The 27,795-nt window shown below is 48.7% G+C and overlaps 2 protein-coding genes across 9 annotated transcripts; one reads left to right on the forward strand and one right to left on the reverse strand.

The window, feature by feature from the left end:
• Nucleotides 1-2,145: 2,145 nt before the first annotated feature.
• On the reverse strand, nucleotides 2,146-6,325 carry TUBB (tubulin beta class I). Its single transcript, XM_012433900.3, has 4 exons — nucleotides 6,111-6,325; nucleotides 4,070-4,178; nucleotides 3,695-3,805; nucleotides 2,146-3,389 (listed from the first exon to the last, which is right to left on the reverse strand). The coding sequence occupies exons 1-4, from the start codon at nucleotides 6,165-6,167 to the stop codon at nucleotides 2,332-2,334; spliced, it is 1,335 nt and encodes a 444-aa protein (XP_012289323.1). The 5' UTR covers nucleotides 6,168-6,325; the 3' UTR covers nucleotides 2,146-2,331.
• A 2,287-nt stretch (nucleotides 6,326-8,612) lies between these two features.
• MDC1 (mediator of DNA damage checkpoint 1) lies at nucleotides 8,613-27,340 on the forward strand. 8 transcript variants are annotated; one of them, XM_012433890.3, is made up of 16 exons: nucleotides 8,613-8,931; nucleotides 9,092-9,310; nucleotides 12,071-12,209; nucleotides 13,198-13,578; nucleotides 13,665-13,740; nucleotides 14,344-15,785; nucleotides 15,939-16,004; nucleotides 16,665-16,757; nucleotides 19,791-20,012; nucleotides 20,690-20,757; nucleotides 21,432-23,906; nucleotides 23,990-24,097; nucleotides 24,229-24,411; nucleotides 24,637-24,762; nucleotides 24,852-24,962; nucleotides 26,216-26,403. In XM_012433890.3, exons 3-16 carry the CDS (start codon nucleotides 12,074-12,076, stop codon nucleotides 26,315-26,317), a joined length of 5,589 nt encoding a protein of 1,862 aa, XP_012289313.2. In that variant the 5' UTR covers nucleotides 8,613-8,931; nucleotides 9,092-9,310; nucleotides 12,071-12,073; the 3' UTR covers nucleotides 26,318-26,403. The 8 variants fall into 8 exon arrangements, with proteins under 8 accessions (XP_012289313.2, XP_012289314.2, XP_012289312.2 ...); XM_012433891.3 differs by lacking the exon at nucleotides 9,092-9,310; XM_012433889.3 differs by lacking the exon at nucleotides 8,613-8,931 and having other exon boundaries at nucleotides 8,953-9,310.
• Nucleotides 27,341-27,795: the final 455 nt, after the last annotated feature.

Here is a 27,795-nt window from a genome sequence, read left to right on the forward strand (position 1 = left end):
AGGAGTTCAAGACCAGCTTACGTGGTGAAACCCCATCTTTACTAAAAATACAAAACCAGGCATGGTGGCACCCACCTGTAATCCCTGCCTCGGCAGAAGAATCACTTGAACCCAGGATGCGGAGGTTACAGTGAGCCAAGATTATACCAGTGCATTCCAGCCTGGACAAGAGAGCAAGACTCCATCTCAAGGAAAAAAAAAAAGACAAGGTCTTGCTCTGTCACCCAGGGGTGCAGTCAGGGATCACTGCAGCCTCAACCTCCCAGGCTCAAGCAATCCTTCCACCTAAACCCCCACCACCAACAACCCCTACCCCAGTAGCTGGAACTACAGACATGTGCCATCATGCCTTTATTTATTTATTTATTTTGGTAAAGATGGTATATATCACTGTTGCCCAAGTTGGTGTGGAACTCCTGGGCTCAAGCCATCCTCCTGCCTCAGCCTCCCAAAGTGCTGGGATTACAGGTGGGAGCCACCATGCCAGGCTCCACTAGTAATCTTGGAGTCATAGGTTGACTAAGAAAGCACACAGGATCACAGTAAATGGCCATGGGTACACATAACCCAAAGGAGTCGTGGGCTGCACAGCCAAGGCCAATTCAACCACTTCTGGTTCAGTACATCTGGGTGGGACCAAAAATTGCGTTTATTTCTGCAGGTTCCTAGAGGATGCTGATGTTGGTCTGGGAACCAGTTACATATGACTTGTCATTGGTCCAGCTTCCATTTTCCATCCCTGGATCCTGCCTTCCCGAGTTAAGACTGATTGGTGGGCCCCGTACACTGGCTCACTGCCTACAGTCCCAGCTTGGGAGGCCAAGGTGGATCACTTAAGCCCAGGTCAAGCCTGGAGTGAACTGTCCGAGACTCCATTAAAAAGACTGACTGCTGCTGGGAGTGGTTTGGGTACCAGAGATAATGATGTGAGGGTCTATCAAGTAGTCAGTGTTCTTACCAGTACCTCCCTCAGATACCAAATCAGCAGATGCCCAAGTTACTCATATAAAATGACATAGTACTTGCATATAACCTGTGTACTTTAAATCATCTCTATATTACCTAAACACGTAATCTAACTAAAATGTTATGTCAAGTTTATACTATTGTTTAGGGAATGAGAAGTCTATACATGTCCAGTACTATTTTCCCAGTATCAAGTTGGTTGAATCCATGGATGCAGAACTCACAGATGAACAGGGACTCAGTATTCTGATGTCTCAATTTAAGGAGAGCAGTGCAGCTGAACTCAGGCCCCATGCCTCAATCAGCAGGGTTTCCCTAAATAAGCACACATATCGCAACTTTTTTCAATTCCCATTTATTTTTGGCTCTTGGGGAAATGTTACCTATCTTTTCAATATGAAAAAAAGCAGCAAGTTCAACACAAAATAGAAATCTCAAATGTAGGATAGAACAAAATCAGGTGTGTAGTGGGGAAGCAACAGCAAAAGATATGAGATGTTGCAAAAAAGATGGAGGGTCTCCCTCTCCTCTGGGCATTGACTCAAAACACTGATGTGGCAGTATACATCATTCCACATAGGGATGTTAATTCCTTTTCGGGGACAAGAAAAGGTGGGGGTTAGGACATTTCTGGAGGCTTAGGGACCAAGGCTGGTCTCTTTCCCCCCGTGATCCCTCTCTCTGATCAAGGGAAAGGAGTTTAATGAGTGAGGGAGGTAGAGTTGGAGAGGGAAGGATTCCACTTGACAGAGTGAGGCAGACCCCTCCAAAAGGTAGAGCATGGAAGGAGATCAAAAATGGAAATAATACTGCTAACACCTCCCTTGAAGCTGAGATGGGAAATGGAAATACCTAGAAATTAATGACTTCTTTTAATAGCTTGGATTTCCCTCTCCAAAACTTTCAGAATGGAAAATCCCATCCCCTTCCTTACAGTGACTTCTACCGCACTACCTTCTACCATTTCTACTTTGCACTTAGGATGGTTGCCATTATCTACATATGTTTTCAACACCTGGTTGGTTCTAAACGGGATCTGGATGAGACCCAGCTTCTTGGAAATTTTTAAAAGGGGAATATTAACTGGACAGATGGAAGGAATGGGCACCAGAAGGAAATACAGGGTCACCCAGAATGGCAGAAACCTAGGTTTCCCAGAGTGGAAAGAGAGAGGAGACATTCAACAAACAAGTATTTATTGAGCGCCTACTATGTGCCAGGCACTATTCTAGACCCCCCAGAAGATAAAAAAAAAAAAAAAAAAAAGATAAGAGGCAGCAAACACAAATTCTGAGGGAGAGGAAAAGGGCAGTTGAGTAAGACAGCTAAGGGAACTGAGAAGCCTTAGGTGATGGGGGCTCTGCCTTAGGCCTCCTCTTCGGCCTCCTCACCGAAATCCTCCTCCTCTTCTGCGGTGGCATCCTGGTACTGCTGATACTCAGAGACGAGGTCGTTCATGTTGCTCTCAGCCTCGGTGAACTCCATCTCGTCCATGCCCTCGCCTGTGTACCAATGGAGGAAGGCCTTCCGGCGGAACATGGCAGTGAACTGCTCCGAGATGCGCTTGAAGAGCTCCTGGATGGCTGTGCTGTTGCCGATGAAGGTGACTGCCATCTTGAGGCCACGAGGTGGGATATCACAGACAGCTGTCTTGACGTTGTTGGGGATCCATTCCACAAAGTAGCTGCTGTTCTTGTTCTGCACGTTAAGCATCTGCTCATCGACCTCCTTCATGGACATCCGACCACGGAAGACAGCAGCCACGGTGAGGTATCGGCCGTGGCGGGGGTCACAGGCAGCCATCATGTTCTTGGCATCGAAGACCTGCTGGGTGAGTTCGGGCACTGTGAGAGCTCGATACTGCTGGCTTCCACGGCTGGTGAGAGGGGCAAAGCCAGGCATAAAGAAATGGAGACGTGGGAAGGGGACCATGTTAACTGCTAACTTGCGGAGGTCAGCATTGAGCTGGCCAGGGAAGCGGAGGCAGGTGGTGACACCGCTCATGGTGGCTGAGACGAGGTGGTTCAGATCCCCGTAGGTTGGTGTGGTCAGCTTCAGAGTGCGGAAGCAGATGTCATAGAGGGCCTCGTTGTCAATGCAATAGGTCTCATCAGTGTTCTCTACCAACTGATGGACGGAGAGGGTGGCATTGTAGGGCTCGACCACGGTATCAGACACTTTGGGTGAAGGCACCACACTGAAGGTGTTCATGATGCGATCAGGGTACTCTTCTCGGATCTTGCTGATAAGGAGAGTGCCCATTCCAGAGCCTGTGCCCCCGCCCAGTGAGTGGGTCAGCTGGAAGCCCTGAAGGCAGTCACAGCTCTCGGCCTCCTTGCGGACCACATCCAGGACAGAATCAACCAGCTCGGCCCCTTCTGTGTAGTGGCCTTTGGCCCAGTTGTTGCCTGCCCCAGACTGACCTGCAATGCAGTCAGGAGAAAAGCTCAATTAACAGGATATGAAAGATACATGTTTCTGTCTTTCAGCTTTTGAAATAATTCCCTTGGATGTATCTTCTTTCTCCTTCTCTGTGATGTATTCTCCCCCTACTGCCCCATAATTTACCAGCAATAGCAGTCACTACCTCTACCCTCCATTACATTTCAGAACACAGTTCTGTATTAGCACGCCAGTACAATAATCATCTCCTAACTTTTGCTCTGTCTTTGGATCTAAATAAGTTGAACACAATGGTGTATCATCTGCTAATATCTGTATAACTCACCAAAAACAAAGTTGTCTGGTCTAAAGATCTGGCCAAAAGGACCTGAGCGAACAGAGTCCATGGTCCCAGGTTCTAGATCCACCAGGATGGCACGAGGAACATATTTGCCACCTATAGAAAATAAAGTAAAAGCTGTGAGATCTGGCAGAGAAGGTTTATAAATATACTGAGGGTGGGAGACAGCAGGGACCCCAGACTTGTCATTCCAGGTCCTGCCACCAGGTGGCAGCAGATGTCTGGCCCTGACGGTGGCTCACCCAAGGGAAAGGATGACAGATTCACCCAAAGGGTAAGGCGTGCCCACTAATGAAAAGAGACCCCAGAGAAGTGGGAGACAGGTAAGGGAACCCGAGCTGCCCGGGCTCCTGTCCTCACCTGTGGCTTCATTGTAGTACACGGAGATGCGGTCCAGCTGCAGGTCGCTGTCCCCGTGGTAGGTGCCAGTGGGGTCGATGCCATGTTCATCACTGATCACCTCCCAGAACTACCGGGCGAGAGCAAAAAGTACCACAGCTCAAGTCCCAGCCAACTATGTCGCAAGTACCATTTTATTTTATCTTTTATTTTTTTTTTGAGACGGAGTATTGCTCTGTCACACAGGCTGGAGCACAGTGGCAAGATCTTGGCTCACTGCAACCTCTGCCTCCTGGGTTCAAGCGATTCTGCTGCCTCAGCCTCCCAAGTAGCTGAGACTACAGGCACAAGCCACCACGCCCAGCTAATTGTTGTATTTTTAGTAGAGAGGGGGTTTCACCACGTTGGCCAGGATGGTCTCGATCTCTTGACCTTGTGATCCGCCCGCCTTGGCCTCTCAAAATGCTGAGATTACAGGCGTGAGCCACCGCACCCGGCCTCTTTTTATAATTTTTAACGCAGGGTCTTCCTGTTGCCCAGCCTGCAGTGCAGTGGCGCAATCACAGCTCCAATACTGCCTGGAGCTGCCAAGCTCAACCGATCCTCCCACCTCAGCCTCTCGAGTATCTAGGACCCCAGACGCGCGCCACCACGCACAGTGAATTTTTTTTCTGTAGAGACGGGGTGGGGTCCTCGCGTTGTTGCCCAGGATCCGCCCGCCTCGGCCCCACACCTCCTATTTTAATTCCATACGCCCTCAGGCCGTTGTTCTAGGGCCTGGCATCCCGTGTGCCCTTCCCCTAGACACTCGCTCCCCCTGGAAAGTCACAGCTTTCTCCGATTGGGGTAAGATATGTACAGCGAGTCCTAAACGCTCGGGTGGGCGGAAGGAGGTCGACCACACTAGGATAAGCGCCGCTCTCCTTCCACAGCGCGGGGCACCGCCCCATCGCGCCGCGCACAAAAGGCCGGGGGGTCCGAGAAGAGAACGGCTGCCGCAGTCGACCAACCCCCCGCCCTCCACGTGACTGCGGCGCACGCGCAGGTTGAGCCGCCGACAAAAGGCTTGCGCGTGGGCGGGGCCAGGGGCAAGAATTCCGCGCACGAGGGGCGGGGCTCAAGGTAGCGCGCCCCTGCCGGCGGGCAGGACCGCATTGTCCCCGCGCGCGCCTCGGCCCCGCCCCGCAGGGCCCCGCCCTTCTGCTACAACGTAGCAGCCGCACTTCCTCCCGCCCATCCCCCGCTACACTGTAACCGCGCGCAAAAAAAAAAAAAAAAAAAAAAAAATTCCCCTTGGTCTCGAATTTTATTCCTTCGCTAGATTTTCCCCCCTTGATTTAATGCATTCTTTCTCTCCCCTTAAGTCCTGAGGGACTTATTAAAAAAAGTCACACACCCCATTTTCTCCCCATATCCCTTCACGCCCTAAAATGGTCTCTATTAGGGGCCATGAAAGCAAGTAAAATTAATCCCGCTCTTATTCTCCTTCCACCCAGGGACAACTACAGGATCCGCTCTCCGGGGTCGCGGGCGCGCTGGGATCCCTGGTCTTTTGTGAAGAGTAGAGCGCAGCGCAGCCCACCCTGGCGCGTCGCCCCCCCACCCTTGCACTGGAGCTTTCCGCAGCAGCCCGACTGCCTCGCCCCTACCCGCTCGGGTTTGGCCCTACGAACCCCGCAGGGGGGTTGGGCGGGATGCACATGGGCAAAACCTCGCCCCGCTTTGTCTCCGACCATTTCCGCATCTCTCTCCCTGCCCGGTTCTCGGACCGTTAGAAGCCCTTCTAAGTAAAAAATCTCACAGATCCTCGGTCTTCCCGCCCCCGAAACCCGAAGAGCCCTTTTGCTAGTTTCTCCAAAATGTGTCTGCCAAGAAAAATGATTCCCAGCTTTCCAAAAGAGAATGCTAGCTACAATTGTTATGTATATAAATGTAACAAACTTGGTTGGGAGGGGCAAGACTTGATTAAGGATGAAGGGCGCAAATACCCCACAACCATTTTTTCATAACTTACCTGGCTTTTTCCTTCTAAAAAGAAATAAAAGAGGTGTAAAATTCTTACCTTGGCACCTATCTGGTTGCCACACTGACCGGCCTGGATATGCACGATTTCCCTCATGGTTAAAATTTAATTTTTTTGCTCGCCTCAAGGTATGTACGGGGCAAAAAAATATATGTAATTTTTTTTCTCTGCTGGTCGCAGGCTGGAAGGCTGGAATGCGCCCCAGAGGCTGGAGCAGCGAGGTGCGAACGCGGCGGCAGGAAGGTTCTGAGAGGGAGAAAGGAGAGGGGAGGGCGCGGAGGGAAGGCAGGCTGGGCGGGGCGCGCGTGCGCCGGGGCTGGGAGGCGGGAGAATCGGCCCCGCGCGCGGTCGGGAGACAAAGCTTCATCGAGCCTGGCCCTGATTAGTCGATGTCGGTCATGTACCGGGCGTCCATTGGCCTCTGAGCCAGTGGACGACTGCAGTCCTCTCTGGGAGTTGTAGTCCCCTATTGTTGTCCACGCTGCAAAATGAAGTGACGAATGGGTGGGTACCGGTTTGGTTTTTGTGGGGTTTTTGTTTTGTAAATGAAAAACGACCTTGCGCAAGGTTCCTTTCCTCTGTGCCTGAGGTTTTTGTACAAAAAGTGATCTGTTCTCGGGGATACAGCAGTTGAGAAGTCTGGGGTTCCAGAAGTTGGGTGGTGGGGTAGGCACGCCCTGAAAGCTCCCGGCTGCAGTACCTCTGGGGAAGACAGGATTGCTCAGCTCAGCGAAAACTGGGAGAAGTGTGGCACCGAGGTAGTCTGCTACCTCTGGCACTTGGTGGCCCAAGGCATGAACTTTAGTAAGCCTCTGCTCCCTCAAACACTTCAAGGAGGGAATTGCCCTCTTGCTATTTCCTTGGGAATTTTCAAGTCATTGTTTTGAAAGAGAAACAAAATTGCAGCAAGGGCTTTTCAAGATAGAGATGTCTGGAGAGTATGTTCAAAGAATAAAATGAATGGTTTAGAGAAACCGACGTCGGGGATTTCTGAAGCCAGAAGTCTCCATCCACGTAGGAGATCTGGACCTTAGGGGAGAATTTGAAGACACCTTGGTCTTCTTGTCAAATAGGGAACTATGGAATGAGATGCCTGATAGATTTTCAGTTTTTTTCAGCCTACCTCTCTAGACACGTTGATGAAGTCAGTGGTTTTTCAATTCGCTGATTTCACTGACCAGGTGGCCGCCGTTGCAACTCTGCAAGAGATCTAGTATTGAAAAAGGAGAGGTAATGGATGGGGGGAAATTGGATGGGCCCAAGACAGAGTCCATCTGCTTCTTCCCAGAGATACATTCACTTATTTGATAGATACTATGTATCCAGCCAATTAGGAACTAGGAATACAAAATGATTAAGCATTAGCTCCCTGTCCTCCAGGATGTTGCAGTCTGGTGAGAAGCATACAGTCAATAAAATGTCGTAAGCACTCAGAAATGTGATATCAAGTCAATGTCATTGTTAATTCACATTTGATCACACACGGATCAATGTATTTCTAAGTTGCCTTCTAAATAAGGGAACATCAACTTGTATAAGCCCCTCTCTACGCACTTAAAATATAACTTATGTTTTAGGGAAATAAGTTATTTTGTGGAAGTAGAAATAACCCAAAATACAGAATTCGATAACCTGTTTCAATTCGTCTCTGTAGGAACCTAGGGGAAGTCCTTTAACTTTGCAGGGATTCAACTCCTCGTTTGTAAAATCTACTTATTTGACTGTTGTGGAAAGAACTGAGATAACGAACCGGAAGGACTTAATGAATTATACAAATGTTATAGTTACCATTTTCTTAATGTCTTATTGTGAGATAATAAAATGGGCCGGGTGCCGTGGCTCACGTCTGAATCCCAGCACTTTGGGAGGCCAAGGCGGGGGATCACCTGAGGCCGGGAGTTCGAGACCAGCCTGACCAACATGGAGAAACCCCGTCTCTACTAAAATTACCCGGGCATGGTGGCGCATGCCTGTAATCCCAGCTACTCGGGAGGCTGAGGCAGGAAAATCGCTTGAACCCGGGAGGCAGAGGTTGCGGTGAGCGGAGATCGCGCCACTGCATTCCGCCTGGGCAACAAGAGCGAAACAACGTCTCAGTGATTTTATCATCCTTCCCTCGCCTCTCGAAAGGTGAGGACAGCCTTTAAGATAAGAGAGCAAATCAGTTTTCTCTGTTCGCCTACAGATCTTTAGGATATTGGATTTAAGAAAATGATCTCAAAATGTCCGTCAGAGATGAATTCCCAGGAAGAAACGACATGACTTCTACTACAAACCAAATCAAAAGGAAATGAAATTCCATTGCAACAAGGAGTGAAATGCCACGCCTACGGGCTGTTCTCCAAGCTGCAGCCTCCAGCCACGACTGCAACCCGCAACCCACTTTCATTTCTCATGAGTCAGCAGTCACCATGTCTGGGAGGACCGAGGAAGGGCGCTCTGGCCGTGCCAGACACATCAGACATCTATAGCACAGCCCCTCTATCCGTTGCCGGCAGCTGGCGCCAGACTCTCTGTTCGCGGTTTGGAAATCTGCGCGGGAAGTGGGTGGTAGGCGGGCAAGCGGGAGTGGGTTGTCCCTTGGAGCTGCCCAATCGAGGCGCACTACTCTGTGGGCGCACAACGGCCCTCAATTACCGTCTCACCTAACTGATTTCAGCATTCTAGGAGACCCCTCCCCTTTGAGCCGTAAGGGGGCGGGGCTCTATGGTGTGCCTCCATTCGGCTGGCTGCAGCCTTCAGCAGGACTGTGAAAGACAGCGGCAGGAGCCAATCAGCGAGTCGGCTCTTTTTCTGCGCACGCACTCGCTCCACCCGGGTCGCGACCGTTACTGGTGGCGCGCGCGGGGACTCAAAATAGGTGAGTTCTAGGGGCCTCGCCCACGGCTCCCCGGGAGCCATCTTGGCTTTCCCGGAAAGCGGAAGGGGCATGCCTTGGGTGTGACTGGGCGGAGGTGACTTGGAAGTTCGCTTCTCGGACTGTAACACTTATCTTACCTGACGCCCCGCCCCGAGTTTAGGTATGAAGACACAGGGAGACGTTAGGCTACCAGGGAACCCACTGAGGTGTGGACCAGAGATGGTGGCTAATTGAATTGGAGCCAAGCGTGGTGGGCGCCCGCTGAGTTGGCCTGTCATAAGGACGGAGTTGACCGCAACCTCCGCCTCCCAGTTTCTCCGTGGGGCGTCCTACTTTCCCTACCTGTCAACAGTTTCCCTCTAGAGTGGCATCTTTTCAGGTGAATTCTATTTATGCTATTTTGTTTCCATCTCCTCTCATTTGTTCCTTCATCAGTAGGCTCGGTGATGAGCCTTCCCGAGGGCAGGGTTGATAATGTTTGTTTCACAGATGTATCCTGAATACTTAAAACAGCACTAGGTACACCATAACCATTGAATTAATATGATGGACCCTAGGGGAAAGACACAGTTTCCCTAATCCAGTTCTGGAGCCTGGCGTGAAGGCAAAAATGGAAAGTAATTGTTCCAATACAGTGAGAGATCTTAGGGTAACCACAAGTCCATTGACCACTGTGGAACAGTGAGGATACACCAGGAACACCAGAAAGCAGGGAAGACCCCAGGGAAGGCTTTGATTTGAAAGTGACATTTGAGGCTGGGCGCCGTGGCTCACACCTGTAATCCAGCACTTTGGGAGGTCGAGGTGGGTGGATCACCGGAGGTCAGGAGTTCAAGACCATCCTGGCCAGCATGGTGAAACATCGTCTCTACTGAAAATACAAAACTTAGCCGGCGTGGTGGCGGAAACCTGTAATCCCAGCTGCTCTGGCGTCTGAGGCAGGAAAAGTGCTTGAACCCAGGAGGCCAAGGTTGCAGTGAGCCAAGATAGCGCTGCTGCACTCCAACCTGGGTGACAGAGCGAGATTCCGTCGCAAAAAAAAAAAAAAAAAAAAAAAAGGAAAGTGACATTTGAACTGAATCTTAAAGGATAGGTAGAAGTCGGACCAGAAAACTAGGCGGGAAAAGGCCAAAGAATGAAGATGTAAGGGACAAGAAGATGTGGGGGACAAGAACAGTGTGCTTGGAGATTGGGTAAAAAGTTTGTGTCTTTTGGGGGTGATGGGGCAGGCTTTACAAGATGTAAAGTTCAGCTCATGGAAGGTCTTGCTAGGAATTTAGGTTTTATTCTGTGGGCATGAAAAGTCATCAGAAGATATTAGAGGAGAGACATTATTTGGGTGATTTGGGGCAAGTCTTAACCTTACGTATGCTTATTTATATGTTTCAAGGAGATCTGAAAGTCTGAACCCAGCTGTGCTGCAGTTTCTTTATCTGAAGAAATGGAAGATAATAATAATACCTACTTTGTGAGGTTCTTGTGAAGATTAAATGAGTCAGAGCCAATATAAAATAATTAGAACAGTGCTTGACACATAGGAACCCTCTATATATTTCATCTTTTGCAATTGTATCTGATCGTACTGAGGTGGTCTGGTAAAGTATAAAAAGCATGGGCGAAAAAAGAAAAATGGTGGGCACGGTTGCTCACGTCTGTAATCCCAGCACTTTTGGAGGCCAAGGTGGGCAGATCACCTGAGGTCAAGAGTTCAAGACCACCCTGGCTAATATGGCAAAACCCCAACTCTTCTAAAAATTAAAAAAAGCCGGGCGCGGTGGCTCTCGCCTGTAATCCCAGCACTTTGGGAGGCTGAGGCAGATGGATCACGAGATCAAGAGATCAAGACCATCCTGGTCAACATGGTAAAACCCCGTCTCTACTAAAAATACAAAAAATTAGCTGGGCATGGTGGCGCGTGCCTGTAATCCCAGGTACTCAGGAGGCTGAGGCAGGAGAATTGCCTGAACCCAGGAGGTGGAGGTTGCCGTGAGCCGAGATCGCACCATTGCACTCCAGCCTGGGTAACAAGAGCAAAACTCTGTCTCAAAAAAAAAAATTAAAATTAAAATTAAAAAAAATAGCCAGGCATGGCGGCTCATGCCTGTAGTCCCAACTACTTGGGAGGCTGAGGCAGGAGAATGGCTTGAACCCGGGAGGCGGAGGTTGCAGTAAACAGAGATTGTGCCACTGCACTCCAGCCTGGGCGACAGAGCAAGACTCTGTATCAAAAAAAAAAGAAAGAAAGAAAAACAAAACAAAAAGAAAAAGCATGAGCTTTGCAGCCAGAAGCACATTTATTCCTGTTCACTTAACCTGCTGGGATATCATGAGCAAACTATTGAATATATTTTTAGCATTAATTTCCTAAGTGCCTACCTCATATGTCTACTATGCCCATCACATGCTTTGCATGTGTTAGCAGAATAGCATTTTTCAAATTGTGGGTTGCAACCCAGGAGTGGATAGTGAAATCAATTTAGTAGTTTACAAATCAGCATTTAAAAAATATAGAACAGAAAAATAAAAGAAGGAAAAGTATCAGTGTATTGTACATAGTAAGGCTAAACATTGTTTCTCAAAACTTGTTTCTATAAACAAGCAGATGTTTGCACCTATTTGTGTGCTTGAGACCTTACAATATTTCTTACTCTGTGTCATGGTCAAAATATGTTTTAAGGGCCAGGCCCAGTGGCTCATGCCTGTAATACCAACACTTTGGGAGGCCGAGGCAGGCAGGTCACTTGAGATCAGGAATTCGAGATGAAACCTGGCCAACATGGTAAAAACCCATCTCTACTAAAAATACAAAAATTAGCCAGGCATGGTAGCAGGTGCCTGTAATCCCAGTTACTCGGGGGAGGCTGAGGTGAGAGAATCGCTCGAACCCAGGAGGTGGAGGTTGCAGTGAGCCAGAGATTTCACCACTGCACTCCAGCCTGGGCAACAAAACGAGACTCTGTCTCAAAAAAAAACAAAATGTTTTAAGTGCTTCAAAAGGTTAACAACAGAAAGATTGGTGGAAAGAGAAGCATCAACCTTCATAATGATCCAGTTTACTCCCCAGTTTTCAGTCTAATAACTCTGATGCTGTTTGTGTGAACCAATGATGAGGATAATTGATAATGTTTATCCTTCCCAGATCATGGAGGACACCCAGGCTATTGACTGGGACATTGAAGAAGAGGAGGAGACAGAGCAATCCTGTGAATCCTTGGGGTGTAACTTGGAGCCAGTAGGGCGGCTACATATCTTTAGTGGTGCCCATGGACCAGAAAAAGGTCAGGGGGTATTAGATGCTGAAGTATTGGTACAGGTCTTTTATTTTTGGGGGAAGGTATTTGGAGGGTTGCAAGAAGCTTATATATGTTTCAAAGATATGTGAATTTTTTTTTTTAATGAATGGAAGAGATGGGACAATTGAGTTGATTGTTCCAGGCTACTGCTCTAGACTCACTGGAATTGACTTTGGTAAGAAAAGATTAAGAGATTGAAATGAAGCTGGTGCAGTGTAATTACACATGTAATTCCAGTGCTTTGAGAGGCCAAGGTGGAAGGATCACTTGAGACTAGAAGTTAGAGACCAACCTTGGTAGCATAGCAAGACCCCGTCTCTACAAAAAATTTATAAATTAGCCAGGTGTGAGCCAGGCGTGGTGGCTCATGCCTGTAATCTCAGCACTTTGGGAGGCTGAGGCGGGCAGATCACCTGAGGTCAGGAGTTCGAGACCAGCCTGACCAATATAGTGAAACCCTGTCTTTAAAAAAAAAAAAAAAATTAGCCAGGTGTGATGGTTTGCATCTGCAGTCCCACCTACTTGGGAGGCTGAGGCAGGATGATCTCGAACCCAGGAGTTCAAGATTACACTGATCTATGATCATGCCACTGTACTCTAGCCTGGGTGACAGAATGAGACACTGTCACAAAAAAAAGATTCAAATAAAATCCAATTGTGTTCTCTGGAGATGGATGGTAGTGATGATTGCACAACAGTGTGAATGCACTTAATGCCACTGAACTGTACACTTAAAATTATTAAGAAGATAAATTTTGTGTTCATGTGTATTTTATAACAGTAAAAAAAAAAATCCAGTGTGCATGGATGGGGTATTGCATATACTCTTTCAGTGTCTAGATGTCCTAGGGCCTTTTATTTTTCTAATGCATGTGGAGGTCTTGAGTGAATAGTAGGATACCTAATAGACACCTTTTCCTAATGACAGGCCAGGACTCTGACCTTGGAACTTATCTACCTCTCTAATTCTTAGATTTCCCACTACACCTTGGGAAGAATGTGATAGGCCGAATGCCTGGCTGCTCTGTGGCCCTGCCCTTTCCATCTATTTCCAAACAACATGCAGAGATTGAAATCTCAGCCTGGGACAAGGCGCCTATCCTCCGAGACTGTGGGAGCCTTAATGGTACTCAAATCCTGAGGCCTCCTAAGGTTTTGAGCCCTGGGGTGAGTCACCGTCTGAGGGACCAGGAATTGATTCTCTTTGCTGACTTGCCCTGCCAGTACCGTCGCCTGGATGTCCCCCTGCCCTTTGTCTCCCGGGGCTCTCTGACTGTAGAAGAGACACCCAGGGCACAGGGAGGAACTCAACCCCAGAGGCTTCTGTTAGCTGAGGACTCAGAGGAGGAAGTAGGTAAGTTTTGTGTATTGGCAGGGTGAATGAGGAGACAGGGATAATGAGTGTACAGTTGTCAACTTGCTCCTTTCTGTTCTTGACAGATTCTCTTTCTGAAAGGTGTGTGGTAAAAAAATCAAGAATCACATCTTCCTCCATGGGAATGATAGTTCCAGAGAGGTGAGTGCCAAAGAGTCAGATACCTGAGTCTTCAAAACGAGGAACAACCAGGGGCTGGAGGATCAGTCTCTAAGAGAGATTGTTATCATGGAGTTGGGGCTGGGAAACCATATGTATTCATTCACTCAGCTGAGTTTTTTTTTTTTTTTTGAGACAGAGTTTCACTCTTGTTACCTAGGCTGGAGTGCAATGGCGCCATCTCGGCTCACCACAACCTCCGTCTCCTGGGTGTAAGCAATTCTCCTGCCTCAGCCTCCCGAGTAGCTGGGACTACAGGCATGCGCCAACATGCCCAGTTAATTTTTGTATTTTTAGTAGAGACGGGGTTTCACCATGTTGACCAGGATGGTCTCGATCTCTTGACCTCGTGATCCACACACCTCGTCCTCCCAAAGTGCTGGGATTATAGGCGTGAGCCACCGTGCCCGGCCCCACTCAGCTGAATTTTTATGGAGCACCTCTGATGTGCCAAGTGGAAAACAAATTGCTGGAAACACAAGAAGAAATACTACCTTATGTCTTCCCTCAAGGAGCTTACAGTTGAGTTGGGGTATCCCTTCCAGGGAAATAAATTCAATAGACTCTCTTTTCTTCCCTTCACAGTGAAGAAGAGGGGAATTCCCCTGTCCTGGGTGGCCCTGGACCGCCTTTTGCCTTCAATTTGAACAATGACACAGTTGCAGAAGATCAGCAACCAGCCACAGAGGAGGCCTCCTCAGCTGCCAGAAGAGGTGCTGCTATAGAGCCAGAGCAGTCTGAAGCTGAAGTCACAACTAAAATCCAGCTTGAAAAGAATCAACCTTCAGTGAAGGAGAGCGACGATGACAGAAAAGTCAAGAGGGGTGCAGGGAATGGCGTTGTTCCAGCTGGGGTGATGCTGGAGAGGAGACAACCTCCTGCAGAGGATAGTGACACAGATGTGGATGATGACAGCAGGCCTCCTGGAAGGCCAGCTGAGGTCCATTTAGAAAGGGTTCAGCCTCTTGGCTTCATCGACAGTGACACTGATATAGAAGAAGAGGGGATCCCAGCAACCCCAGCTGTAGTTCCTATGAAGAAGAGGAAGATCTTCCATGGAGTTGGTATAAGGGGTCCTGGAGCACCAGGGCTGGCCCATCTGCAGGAGAGTCAGGCTGGTAGTGATACAGATATGGAGGAGGGCAAGGCCCCACAGCCTGTCCCTCTGGAGAAAAGCCAAGCTTCCATGGTGATCAATAGCGATACAGATGATGAGGAAGAAGTCTCAGCAGCACTGACTTTAGCACGTCTGAAAGAGAGTCACCTTGCTCTATGGAACAGAGATGCAGAAGAGGACATGGCCCAACCTGTGGTCCTTCTGCAGCAAAGCCAAACCACCACTGGGAGAGACAGTGACACAGATGTGGAGGAGGAAGAGCTCCCAGTGGAAAATAGAGAAGCTGTCCCCAAGGGTCACACAAAGATTAGAGCCCTTGTTAGAGCACATTCAGAAAAAAAACAACCTTCTTTTAGGGACAGTGATAAGAGTGTGGAAGCAGATAAGAGTTCACCTGGGATCCACCTGAAGAGAAGCCAAGCCTCCACCACAGTGGACATCAACACACAAGTGGAGGAGTCAGCCATGGTGTCTATGCAGGGGACAAATCAAACAGATGTGGAAGCAGGTGGGGGACCAGAAAAGCTGCTTGTGGTATCTCTAGAGGAAGCCTGGCCTCCACATGGGGACTGTGAGACAGATGCAGAGGAAGGCACCTCCTTGGCAGCCTCAGCAGTTGCAGATGTAAGAAAGAGCCAGCTTCCAGCAGAAGGGGATGCTGGGGCAGAGTGGGCTACAGCTGTTCTTAAGCAGGAGAGAGCTCTTGAGGTGGGGGCCCAAGGTGAATCACCTGTGGCACAAATAGAACAGGACCTCCCTATCTCAAGAGAGAACCTCACAGATCAGGTGGTGGATACAGACACTCCAGGGGAGTCCACCCAGCGACAGGGAGAGGGAGCCCAGGTCCCCACAGGAAGGGAGAGAGAACCACATGTGGGTGGAACCAAGGACTCTAAAGACAACTATGATGGTGAGTGCTGCCCTTTCTTCCTTCCTTTACCTCTGAAATAAACCAGGGTTCTAAGAGCTGGGGTTGGGGAGAGAATGGTAGAGATTAATTAAGGAGTTTAGTGTCAAGTATGATTTTTTTTTTAATTATCTATCTTATATTCCTCTCTACCAGATTCTGAAGATCTGGACCTACAAGCTACCCAATGCTTTCTGGAGAGAGAGAATCAGAGCCTAGAAGGTGAGGACTTCGGTGTTATTTGTTTGAATCTTAGTACCAGTGGGAGCTGGGAGATTAGACTGATGGTCCTTGAAAGCTGAAGGCTCGGCCGGGCATGGTGGCTCACGCCTATTATCCCAGCACTTTGGGAGGCCGAGGCGGGTGGATCACGAGGTCAAGAGATCGAGACCATCCTGGTTAACATGGTGAAACCCCGTCTCTACTAAAAATACAAAAATTAGCTGGGCATTTTGGCGCACGCCTGTAGTCCCAGCTACTCGGAAGGCTGAGGCAGGAGAATTGCTTGAACCTGGGAGGCGGAGGTTGTGGTGAGCCGAGATCGCACCATTGCACTCTAGCCTGGGTAACAAGAGTGAAACTCCGTCTCAAAAAAAAAAAAAAAAGAAAGAAAGAAGAAAAAAAAATAATAAAAAAGAAAGCTGAAGGCTCGGCCGGGCACGATGGCTCACGCCTGTAATCCTAGCACCTTGGGAGGCTGAGGCGGGTGGATCACGAGGTCAAGAGATCGAGACCATCCTAACCAACATGGTGAAACCCCATCTCTTAAAAAAAAAAAAAAAAAAAAAAAGGTGAAGGCTAGTGTGGGTAGGATAGGAGACCAGGAATGGGACCCTGCAGTACTATGGAGGAGATGTCCTTAGGCCATCTTTTCTTGTACAGCAGTCCAGAGTATGGAGGATGAACCTACCCAGACCTTCATGTTGACTCCACCCCAAGACCCTGGCCCTTCCCATTGCAGCTTCCAGACACCAGGTACAATAAACTCTTCCATCCTCTGTGCCCCCAATTTTACATTCTTTCTTATTTTTCCCCCCTTCTATTGCCCAGGCTGGAGTGCAATGGAACAATATTGGCTCACTGCAACCTCTGCCTCTTAGGTTCAAGGGCTTCTCTTCCTTCAGCTTCCTGAGTAGCTGGGATTACAGGCGTGCACCACCATGCCTAGCTAATTTTTGTATTTTTAGTAGAGATGGGGTTTCACTATGTTGACTAAGCTGGTCTCGAACTCCTGACCTCAAGTGATCTGCCTGCCTCGGCCTCCCAAAGTGCTGGGATTACAGGCGTGAACCACCGTTACCGGCCTGCATTCTTTCTTGATTTGCCTTCCTACATGTTTCTTTCATACTTTTGGATTACAATCAGCTATCTGTATATGCGAGTTCGCATCTGTGAGTTCAACCAACTGCAGATTGAAAATATTTAGGGACTAGCCTGGCCACAGAGAGAGACCTGATCTCCACAAAATTGAAAAAATTAGCCCAGCATAGTAGTGAGCACCTTAGTCCCAGCTATGTGGGAGGCCAGGGTGGGAGGATCATTTGAGCCCAGCCTGAGTTTCCCTCATCCCACTGTTGCAGCACTATTCACAATAGGCAAGATATGAAATCAGACTAAATGTCCATTAACAGATGAATGGATAAAGAAAATGTAGGCCAGGCACAGTGGCTCATGCCTGTAATCCCAGCACTTTGAGAGGCCAAGGTGGGTGGCACCTGAGGTCAGGAGTTCGAGAACAGCCTGGCCAACATAGTGAAACTCCGCTCTACTGAAAATACAAAAATTAGCTAGGCGTGGTGGCAGGTGCCTGTAGTCCCAGCTACTCAGAAAGCTAAGGCAGGAAAATCATTTGAACCCCGGAGTCAGAGGTTGCAGTGAGCCAAGATTGTGCCATTGCACTCCAGTATGGGCAACAGTATGAGACTTCATCTTAAAACAAAAAGAAAATGTATGTATAGACTGGGTGCAATGGCTCAAAATACAAAAATTAGCTGGGCATGGTGGTGTGCACCTGCCTTGTGCACCTGAGATAGGAGGCTCAAGGAATCCTCCTACCTCAGCCTTCCGAGTAGTCCCAGCTACTCGGGAGCTGAGGTAGGAGGATTCCTGGAGCCCAGAGGCAGAGGTTCCAGTGAGCTGAGATCACACCACTGCACTCCAACCTGGGCGACAGAGTAAGACTCTGTCAATGTCAAAGAAAATGTGTATACATACACAATGGAATAGTGTTCGGCCACAAAAGAGAATGAAATCCTGTCATCTGCAGCAACGTGGATGAGCCCTGAGGACATCATGTTAAGTGAAATAAGTCAGCACAGAAAGGCAAATATTGCATGCTCATTCATATGTGGGAGCTAACAACATGGATCTCATGGAATTAGAGAGTAGAATGGTGGTTACTAAAGGCTGAGAATGGTAGAGGGTTAGGACACATAAAAAGATTGGTTAATGGATACAAAAATACAGTCAGGGCCGGGCACAATGGCTCACACCTGTAGTCCCAGCACTTTGGAAGACTGAAGCGGGTGGATCATGAGGTCAGGAGTTCAAGACCAGCCTGGCCAACATGGCGAAACCCCATCTCTACTAAAATACAAAAATTAGCCGCCTGTAATCCCAGCTACTTAGGAGGCTGAGGCAGGAGAATTGCTCAAACCCAGGAGATGGAGGTTGCAGTGAGCCAAGACCATGCCACTGCACTCCAGTCTAGACAACAGAGCAAGACTCTGTCTCAAAAAAAAAAAAAAATACAGTCAGATTGAATGAATAAGTTCTAGTTCCACAGTAGGGTTACTATACTTAATAATTTATTGTATATTTCAAAATAGCTGGAAGAGATTTGGTATGTTTCCAATACAAAGAAATGATAAATGTTTGAGATAGTGGATATCCCAGTTGTCTTGGTTTTATCATTGTACGTTCAATGCACAGGTCAAAATAGCACAGGTACCCCATAAAAATGTACAATTATAGGACTGGATGCAGTGGCTCACGCCTTTAATCCCAGCGGGGCCTGAGGCAGGTGGATCACAAGTTCAGGAGTTCCAGACCAGCCTGGCCAACATGGTGAAACCCCATCTCCACTAAAAATACAAAAAACTAGCCAGGCATAGTGGCAGCTAATTACAGGAAGTACTACCTGTAATTCCAGCTACTCAGGAGGCTGAGGCAAGAGAATTGCTTGAACCTGGGAGGCAGAGGTTGCAGTGAGCTGAGATCACACCACGGCACTCCAGCCTGGGTGACAGTGTGAGACTCTCTCAAAAAAAAAAAAAAAAGATTATTATGTGTCAATACACATACACAGTGGAATACTATTATACACAGTGGAATACTATTCAACTTTTAAAAAGAAGGGAATTCCAGCTGGGCATGGTGGCTCACGCCTGTAATCCCAGCACTTTGGAAGGCCGAGGCGGGCAGATCACGAGGTCAAGAGATCGAGACCATCCTGGCCAACATGGTGAAACCCCGTCTCTACTAAAAGTTCAAAAAATTAGCTGGGCATGGTGATGCGTGCCTGTTGTCCCAGCTACTTAGGAGGCTGAGGCAGGAAAACTGCTTGAAACTGGAAAACGGAAGTTGCAGTGAGCCAGGATCGTGCCACTGCACTCCAGCCTGGTGACAGAGCAAGACTCTGTCTCAAAAAAAAAAAAAAAAAAAAATTAGCTGGGCACAGTGGCACATGCTATAGTCCCAGATACTGTGGAGGCTAAGGCGGGAGGATCTCCTGAGCCGAGCAGCTGGAAGTTGCAGTGAGCCAAGATCATGCCACTGCACTCCAGCCTGGGCGACAGAGTGAGACTCCGTCTCAAAAAATAATAATAATAAGTTATAACTACCACCCTTATTCCCAGCTTTGCTTTAATTACCTGTTTAGATTTGTTATTCATGAGTTTATCTTAATCCTGTCTCAATGTATTTATTATTTCAACCTGTACCTCTCTTTCCCTCCTCCTCTCCTTCTCCTTCTTCTCTCTCTCTTTCTTTTTCTCTCTTTACTTCCAGGTAGCCTAGATGAATCATGGGAGGTCCTGGCTACACAGCCATTCTGTCTGAGAGAGTCCAAGGACTCTGAGACCCAGCCTTTTGACACCCACCTTGAGGCCTGTGGATCTTGCCTGTCTCCACCTAGGGCAATACCAGGAGACCAACATCCAGAGAGCCCAGTCCACACAGAGCCAATGGGGATTCAAGGCAGAGAGATGCAGACTATGGATAAAGATACAGGTATACCAAAAGAAACAACAGAGAGGATGGCCCCTGAGAGAGTGCCATTGGAGAGGGAAGCTGAGAAACTGATGCCAGAAAGACAGACAGATGTGATGGGAGAGGAAGAATTAACCAGGGGGATACAGGACAGAGAACAAAAACAGTTGTTAGCTAGAGACACTCAGAGACAAGAATCTGGCAAAAAGGGGGAAAGTGCAAGTCCTAAAAGAGATAGGGAGAGTTTGAAGGTAGAAATTGAGACATCTGAGGAAATACAGGAGAAAGAAGTAGAGAAGCAGACCCTTCCTAGTAAAATATTTGAGAGAGAAGTAGAGAGACCAGTAGCAGACAGAGAGTGTGAGCCAGCTGAGTTAGAAGGGAAGGTGCCCAAAGTGATCCTGGAGAGAGGCACACAGAGAGGGGAGCCAGAGGGAGGGAGCCAGGACCAGAAAGGGCAGGCCTCCAGCCCAACACCAGAGCTTGGGGTGGGGGTGAGGGACTTTCCAGAACCTGCCTCAGCCCCCATACCTTCTGGGAGCCAGTCAGGTGGAAGGGGATCCCCAGTGAGCCCCAGAAGGCATCAGAAAGGTAAGCGAAGGCAGAGGGGAACCTAAGATGGTACACCGGCTTCATGATAACCCCTGAGCAACCAACTGCTTGGAACTCAGCCACTTTTGTGTTTACTTTCTGTCTAGGCCTGAATTGCAAGATGCCACCTGCTGAGAAGGCTTCCAGGATCAGAGCTGCTAAGAAAGCTTCCAGGGTGAGAGCTGCTTTTTCTACCTCCTCCTACTCCACAAGTCTTCTCTATATCCTCTCAATGCTCCCTCACCTAGCCTCACTTTAATCTATTCCTTTCTTATTATTCAGTTTTCTTCCATTTTCATCACTCCTTGAATGGCTTCTATTCCTTTATCTTTGGCACCCATTGTTTTCCCTATCTGTTTCCCAAGTTGTATCTTCTACCTGACTCAAAAGAAAGACCCTTTTTTCGTGTTTCTTCTTTCTTTGCCCCAGCCATCCTCTTCATTACCATCCTCCATGTGTGGAGAACACTGTAGTAGCATTATGGAGATAGGTCCATGGGAAAAACGTAGCTTCCCAGGTAGTTCCCAGTCTAATGGAAGAGAGATCATAGTCAGAAAGGGAAATCCAGTGAGCATATCTATTTTTCTTTTTTTTTTTTGAGACAGTCTCACTCTGTCACCCAGGCTGGAGTGCAGTGGTGGGATCTTGGCCAGGCTGGTCTCTAACTCCTAACCTTAGGTGATCCACCTGCCTCAGCCTCCCAAAGTGCTGGGATTACAGGCGTAAGCCACTGTGCCCAGCCAAAATCCAGTGATCGTATCTGACCATAAACAAGTTATCAAGAACAGTATCCAAGTTGTATCTCTTTTCTCCACTTCCTCCCCGTCATTTGCTTCTGTTTCTCCCTAGGGTGATCAGGAATCTCCAGATGCTTGTCTGCCTCCTACAGTGCCTGAAACGTCAGCCCCACCCCTAAAGCTCCTTAACTCTCAGAGCCAGAAATGTGTTGCACCTCAGCCCCTTCTTTCTCCCTTTCCACTTTCTATTGAGCCAACCATTCCTAAGACCAGGCAAAATGGGAATCAGGAAGCTCCAGGGACTCCCTTGTCCTCAGAGCTGGAGCCTTTTCATCCAAAGCCTAAGATCATAACTCGGAAGTCCTCCAGGATGACACCCTTTCCAGCTACCTCTGCTGCCCTTGAGCCCCACCCTTCCACCTCCACAGCCCAGCCAGACACTCCCAAGCCCACATCTCAGGCCACTAGGGGCCGGACAAATAGGTCCTCTGTCAAGACCCCTGAAACAGTTGTGCCCACAGCCCCTGAGCTGCAGCCTTCCACTTCCACAGACGAGCCTGTCACGCCTGAGCCCATGTTTCAGGCTACTAGGGGAAGAAAAAATAGATTCTCTGTCAAGAACCCTGAAACAATTGTCCCTACAGCCCCTGAGCCCCACCCTTCCACCTCCACAGACCAGCCTGTCACTCCCAAGCCCACATCTCAGGCCACTAGGGGCAAGACAAATAGGTCCTCTGTCAAGACCCCTGAAACAGTTGTACCCACAGCCCCTGAGCTCCAGCCTTCCACCTCCACAAACCAACTTGTCACCCTTGAGCCTACGTCTTGGGCCACTAGGGGCAGGACAAATAGATCCTCTGTCAAGACCCCTGAATCAACTGTCCCTGTAGCTCCTGAGCTCCCACCTTCCACCTCCACAGACCAGCCTGTCACCCCTGCGCCTATATCTCGGACCACTAGGGGCAGGACAAATAAGTCCTCTGTCAAGACCCCTGAATCAGTTGTATCCACAGCCCCTGAGCTCCAACCTTGCACCTCCACAGACCAGCCTGTCACCCCTGAGCCCACATCTCGGGCTACTAGGGGAAGAAAAAATAGGTCCTCTGTCAAGACCTCTGAAACAGTTGTCCCCATAGCCTCTGAGCTCCAGGCCTCTGCCTCCACAGACCAGCCTGTCACCCCTGAGCCCACATCTCAGGCTACTAGGGGAAGAAAAAATAGGTCCTCTGTCAAGACCTCTGAAACAGTTGTCCCCATAGCCTCTGAGCTCCAGGCCTCTGCCTCCACAGACCAGCCTGTCACCCCTGAGCCCACATCTCAGGCTACTAGGGGAAGAAAAAATAGGTCCTCTGTCAAGACCTCTGAAACAGTTGTCCCCATAGCCTCTGAGCTCCAGGCCTCTGCCTCCACAGACCAGCCTGTCACCCCTAAGCCCACATCTCAGGCTACTAGGGGAAGAAAAAATAGGTCCTCTGTCAAGACCCCTGAAACAGTTGTCCCCATAGCCTCTGAGCTCCAGGCCTCTGCCTCCACAGACCAGCCTGTCACCCCTGAGCCCACATCTCGAACCAGTAGGGGCAGGACAAACAGGTCCTCTGTCAAGACCGCTGAATCAGTTGTACCCACAGCCCCTGAGCTCCAGCCTTCCATCTCCACAGACCAGCCTGTCACCCCTGAGCCCACATCTCGGACCACTAGAGGCAGGACAAATAGGTCCTCTGTCAAGACCCCTGAATCAGTTGTCCCTATAGCCCCTGAGCTCCAGCCTTCCACTTCCAGAAACCAGCTTGTCACCCCTGAGCCCACATCTAGGGCCACTAGGGGCAGGACAAATGGGTCTTCTGTCAGGACCCCTGAACCAGTTGTCCCCACAGCCCCTGAGCCCCTTCCTACAACCTCCATAGACCAGCCTGTCACCCCTAAGCCCACATCTAGAGCCACTAGAGGAAGGGTAAATAGGTCCTCTGTCAAGACTCCCAAACCAGTTGAACCAGCAGCCTCCAATCTTGAGCCTCTTATCCCTACAGACCAGCCTGTCACCCCTGAGGCCATAGTTCAGGGTAGTCAGAGCAAAACACTGAGGTCTTCCATAGTAAGTGCTGTGTCAGTTCCTACCACCCCTGAATTCCAGTCCCCTGTTACCACAGACCAGCCTATTTCCCCTGAGCCTATTCCTCAAGCCAGTTGCAGCAAGAGGCAGAGAGTTATTGGGAATCCTGGCTCCCTCAAAGCTCCCATTGACCATAAGCCTTGCTCTGCACCCCTGGAACCTAAATCCCAGGCCTCAAGGAACCAAAGATGGGGAGCAGTTAGAGAAGCTGAATCCCTTACAGCCATTCCTGAGCCTGCCTCTTTCCAGCTTCTTGAGACACCAACTCATGCCTCCCAGATCCAAAAGGTGGAAGCAGTAGGTAGATCTAGGTTTACCCCAGAGCCCCAGCCTAAGGCCTCTCAAAGCCGCAAGAGGCCTTTTGCTACCATGGATTCACCGCCACTTCAAAAACAGCCCCAAAGAGAAGTCTCCCAGAAGACAGTGTTTCTCAAGGAAGAGTTAGAAGATACTACAGAGAGGCCAGGGAAAGAAGAGGTAAGGAGAGGGCTGGGACCACAAAGCTGAGAAAAAGGGCTTCAGGGCTCTGAAACTCCCACTAAGATTTTTCTCCATCTCAGGATGTCATGACTCCAAAACCAGGCAAGAAAAAGAGACACCAGGCAGAGGAGGAGCCCAACAGAATACAGAGCCGCAGCCTCCGACGGACCAAACTTACAGCCCCCAACGTAAGAGACAAGAGCATGGGACTTTGTGGGAAACAGAGATGAGGGGAGGATGCAAGGAGACCTAGGGGATTGTAGAGATGGGTGCTGATGGCGTAGGTTGCTGTGACCACCTCAGGCCAACCCTTCCACAGGTGCTCTTCACAGGAGTGGTGGATGCCCAGGGAGAGCGGGCCGTGCTGGCACTAGGGGGAAGTCTGGCTGGTTCAGCGGCAGAGGCTTCCCATCTGGTCACTGATCGCATCCGCCGGACAGTCAAGTTCCTGTGTGCCCTGGGGCGGGGAATCCCCATTCTCTCCCTGGACTGGCTGCATCAGGTGAGAGGCCAAGAGATGATGACAGACCAATATAGTGACAAGACTGCTCATGTAGCACCCTAGAAAGTGGTGAGGGGAAGAGGAGTTACAGAAAGACAGGGGCATTAGTGAGTCAGAAGCCTGAATTTATTTAAAAGACATTTTGTGAGCTCTTTATAAATGTTAGACAGCAGAGCTGGGTGAGGGGCTGGGCTGAGTTTTGATGCTGACTGCTGCCATCCTTAGTCCCGCAAGGCTGGTTGCTTCTTACCCCCGGATGAATATGTGGTGACTGACCCTGAGCAAGAGAAGAACTTTGGCTTTAGCCTTCAAGATGCCCTGAGCCGGGCTCGGGAGCGAAGGCTGCTGGAGGTGAGAGGCTATCTTTTGATCAGTGCTTCAACCCTCCCTCTAGTGCTTCCCAACATACATCCACTGCCTCCACCATTTCTTTCTCTTAGGGCTATGAGATCCATGTGACCCCTGGAGTCCAGCCACCACCACCTCAGATGGGAGAGATCATCAACTGCTGTGGAGGCACTGTCCTACCCAGCATGCCTCGGTCCTATAAGGTATGGTTAGGATGCTCTGGGTCTGGGTGAGGTGGCAGTGGCAGTTAAAGAGGTGGCTGGAATGGCAAAGGTTGGGGGAAAAAATGGAGGTACAGAAAGGAATATAGAGTAGAGAGAGGGTGAGGGAAAGACCTATGGTACAGAAAGGGATAGGAATGAGGAGAGAGATCTGCTGATACCCCCATATAACAATCATCAATCAGCAGCTTAGATTACACTACATTTGCTCCATCTATCCCTTTTTTCCTTTGATTTTCTTTGCTGAAGTATTTTACTTCTTTTTTTATTCTTTTTTTCTTTTTTTTGCTGAAGTATTTTAAAGCAAACTGCCAATATTATATTATTTCTTCCTAAGTATACATCTTTAAGAAATGTGTACATTTTATTTCATAAGCACAGTGACATTATTGATCCAAAACAAAATTAACAATAGTTTATTGATTATTTGCTCACACTCCATTAATAAAATGTCTCCTGTTGTCTGAAAAATGTCTCTATACAGTTGTTCAAATCAGGATTCAAATAAGGTCCACATACTGCCACATCTATTAGCCTCTGAATTCTCTTTACTCTAGAGCATTCCTTAACTCACCCAGCCTTTTTTATGCCATCAATTTCCTGCAGAAACTGGGTCACTTGTCCTTTATAATGTTCCTTAGTCTGGATTTTTGGGTTTGCCTCCTTGTTGTATCATTTATCTTATTCCTCTGTGTTCCATATTCCTGGAAATTGTAGATAATTGTAAAAGCTTGAATAAATTCATTTCATCTTTCTAGCAAGAGTATTTCTTTCTTTCTTTCTTTCTTTTTTTTTTTTTTGAGACTGAGTCTCGCTCTGTTGCCAGGCTGGAGTACAGTGGTGCTATCTCTGCTCACTGCAACCTCCCCCTCCTGGATTCAAGTGATTCTCCTGCCTCAGCCTCCAGAGTAGCTGAGACTACAAGCATGCGCCACCACACCCAGCTAATTTTTGTATTTTTAGTAGAGACGGGTTTTCACCATGTTGACCGGATGGTCTCGATCTCTTGACCTCATGATCCATCCACCTCAACCTCCCAAAGTGCTGGGATTACAGGCATGAGCCACCATGCCCAGCCTCTAGCAAGAATATTTTATAGACCGTATGCAGTGTGCTTCACGTGGCTTCATATTAGGAGGTACTATTTTAGTGATACTAAGACTGCTTAGTGGGTCCGGAACCCATTTCTAGGATTCTTTTTCACCCCTAATTTTGTTTTTGCTCTGTCTTTCCAGCCTCAGAGAGTTGTGATCACATGCCCCCAGGACTTCCCTCGATGCTCTGTTCCACGACTAATTTTGTTTTTGCTCTGTCTTTCCAGCCTCAGAGAGTTGTGATCACATGCCCCCAGGACTTCCCTCGATGCTCTGTTCCACGACGGGTTGGGCTGCCCCTCCTCTCACCTGAGTTCCTGCTGACTGGAGTGCTGAAGCAGGAAGCCAAGCCAGAGGCCTTTGTCCTTTCCCCTTTGAAGATGTCATCCACCTGAGACCTCCACTACCCTTTCCCTCCACTAAATAAAATATTAGAAGATATTTGGAAGAAAGAACTTAGGACGTTGTAAGGTCTGTTTTCGCCGAAGACGAAACGGAGAAACTGAGGCCAGCACGAAAATAATCCAATGCAAGGGAATTTATTCAGGCTCCCGGACGAGGTTCTGCGGTCCGGACAGGAAGGGCCGGAGAAGTCGCCCGGACTCCTCTCAGGCACAGGGTTTTATAGGGAGTGGAGGCATCCGACTGGCTGTGGCCAAGGTGGGTGGGACAAAATGGAGGGGAGTGGGACCCGGTTGGAAGGGAGTGGGGCCTGGATGGTATCAGGTAAGTCCTGATGGGGCTTTTTTTCCCCGGGCTCCCGGCGAGGGGAGGAGGCGTGTCTGAGCTCCCGGCAAGGGAAGGAGGCGTGTCCGAGCTCCCGGCGAGGGGAGGAGGCGTGTCCGAACTCTCCACGACGCGGCCAACCTTACAGACGTTAGAAAGGATTGGGGTATATTGATATGACTTGTCCTGGAACATGGGTGGGACCAGAAATCTTTTCGAATAAATGAAAAGATAAGGCAATTGGGACCACAGAGGTTTGTTTTTTTTTAATGGCCATTTTATTTTGTCTCTACTTGTATTTTTTTTATTTGTATAGATTTAGGGGCTACAAGAGCAGATTTCTTGCATGCATTTATTAAATGGCCATTTTAAAATTAGCTAGTTTCATGCTCAGATGTCCTAAGTGGCAGCTATCTTTAGCCAGACTGTTATTGCTCGTTGGTACTCATGGTATCCTACCTCCTATTTGGAAACCATCTCTATTGTTTTCTTACTGGGATTCTTAATTTGGGGTCAGGAACTTGAAGGGATGCTTAGAGTGAGTAGATAAGAAGGTCCAGTTATAGAGTACTACTAAAACATTTTTCTCCCGGTCTCTGGGAGGATCTTTAGCTTTTTTTTTTTTTTTTTTTTTTTTTTTGAGACGGAGTTTCGCTCTTGTTACCCAGGCTGGAGTGCAATGGCGCGATCTCGGCTCACCGCAACCTCCGCCTCCTAGGTTCAGGAATTCTCCTGCCTCAGCCTCCCGAGTAGCTGGGATTACAGGCACGTGCCACCCTGCCCAGCTAATTTTTTTGTATTTTAGTAGAGACGGGGTTTCACCATGTGGACCAGGATGGTCTCGATCTCTTGACCTCGTGATCCACCCGCCTCGGCCTCCCAAAGTGCTGGGATTACAGGCTTGAGCCACCGTGCCCGGCCTGGATCTTTAGCTTTGACTTTGGGCAAGTCTCTGTACTTTTCTGGCCTGCTTTTCCAGGACTTATAAAATTAGA

This window comes from Aotus nancymaae, unplaced genomic scaffold, assembly GCF_030222135.1.
Source record: "Aotus nancymaae isolate 86718 unplaced genomic scaffold, 86718_ANA_hifiasm-v0.15.2.pri h1tg000027l, whole genome shotgun sequence".
NCBI lineage: Eukaryota > Metazoa > Chordata > Mammalia > Primates > Aotidae > Aotus > Aotus nancymaae.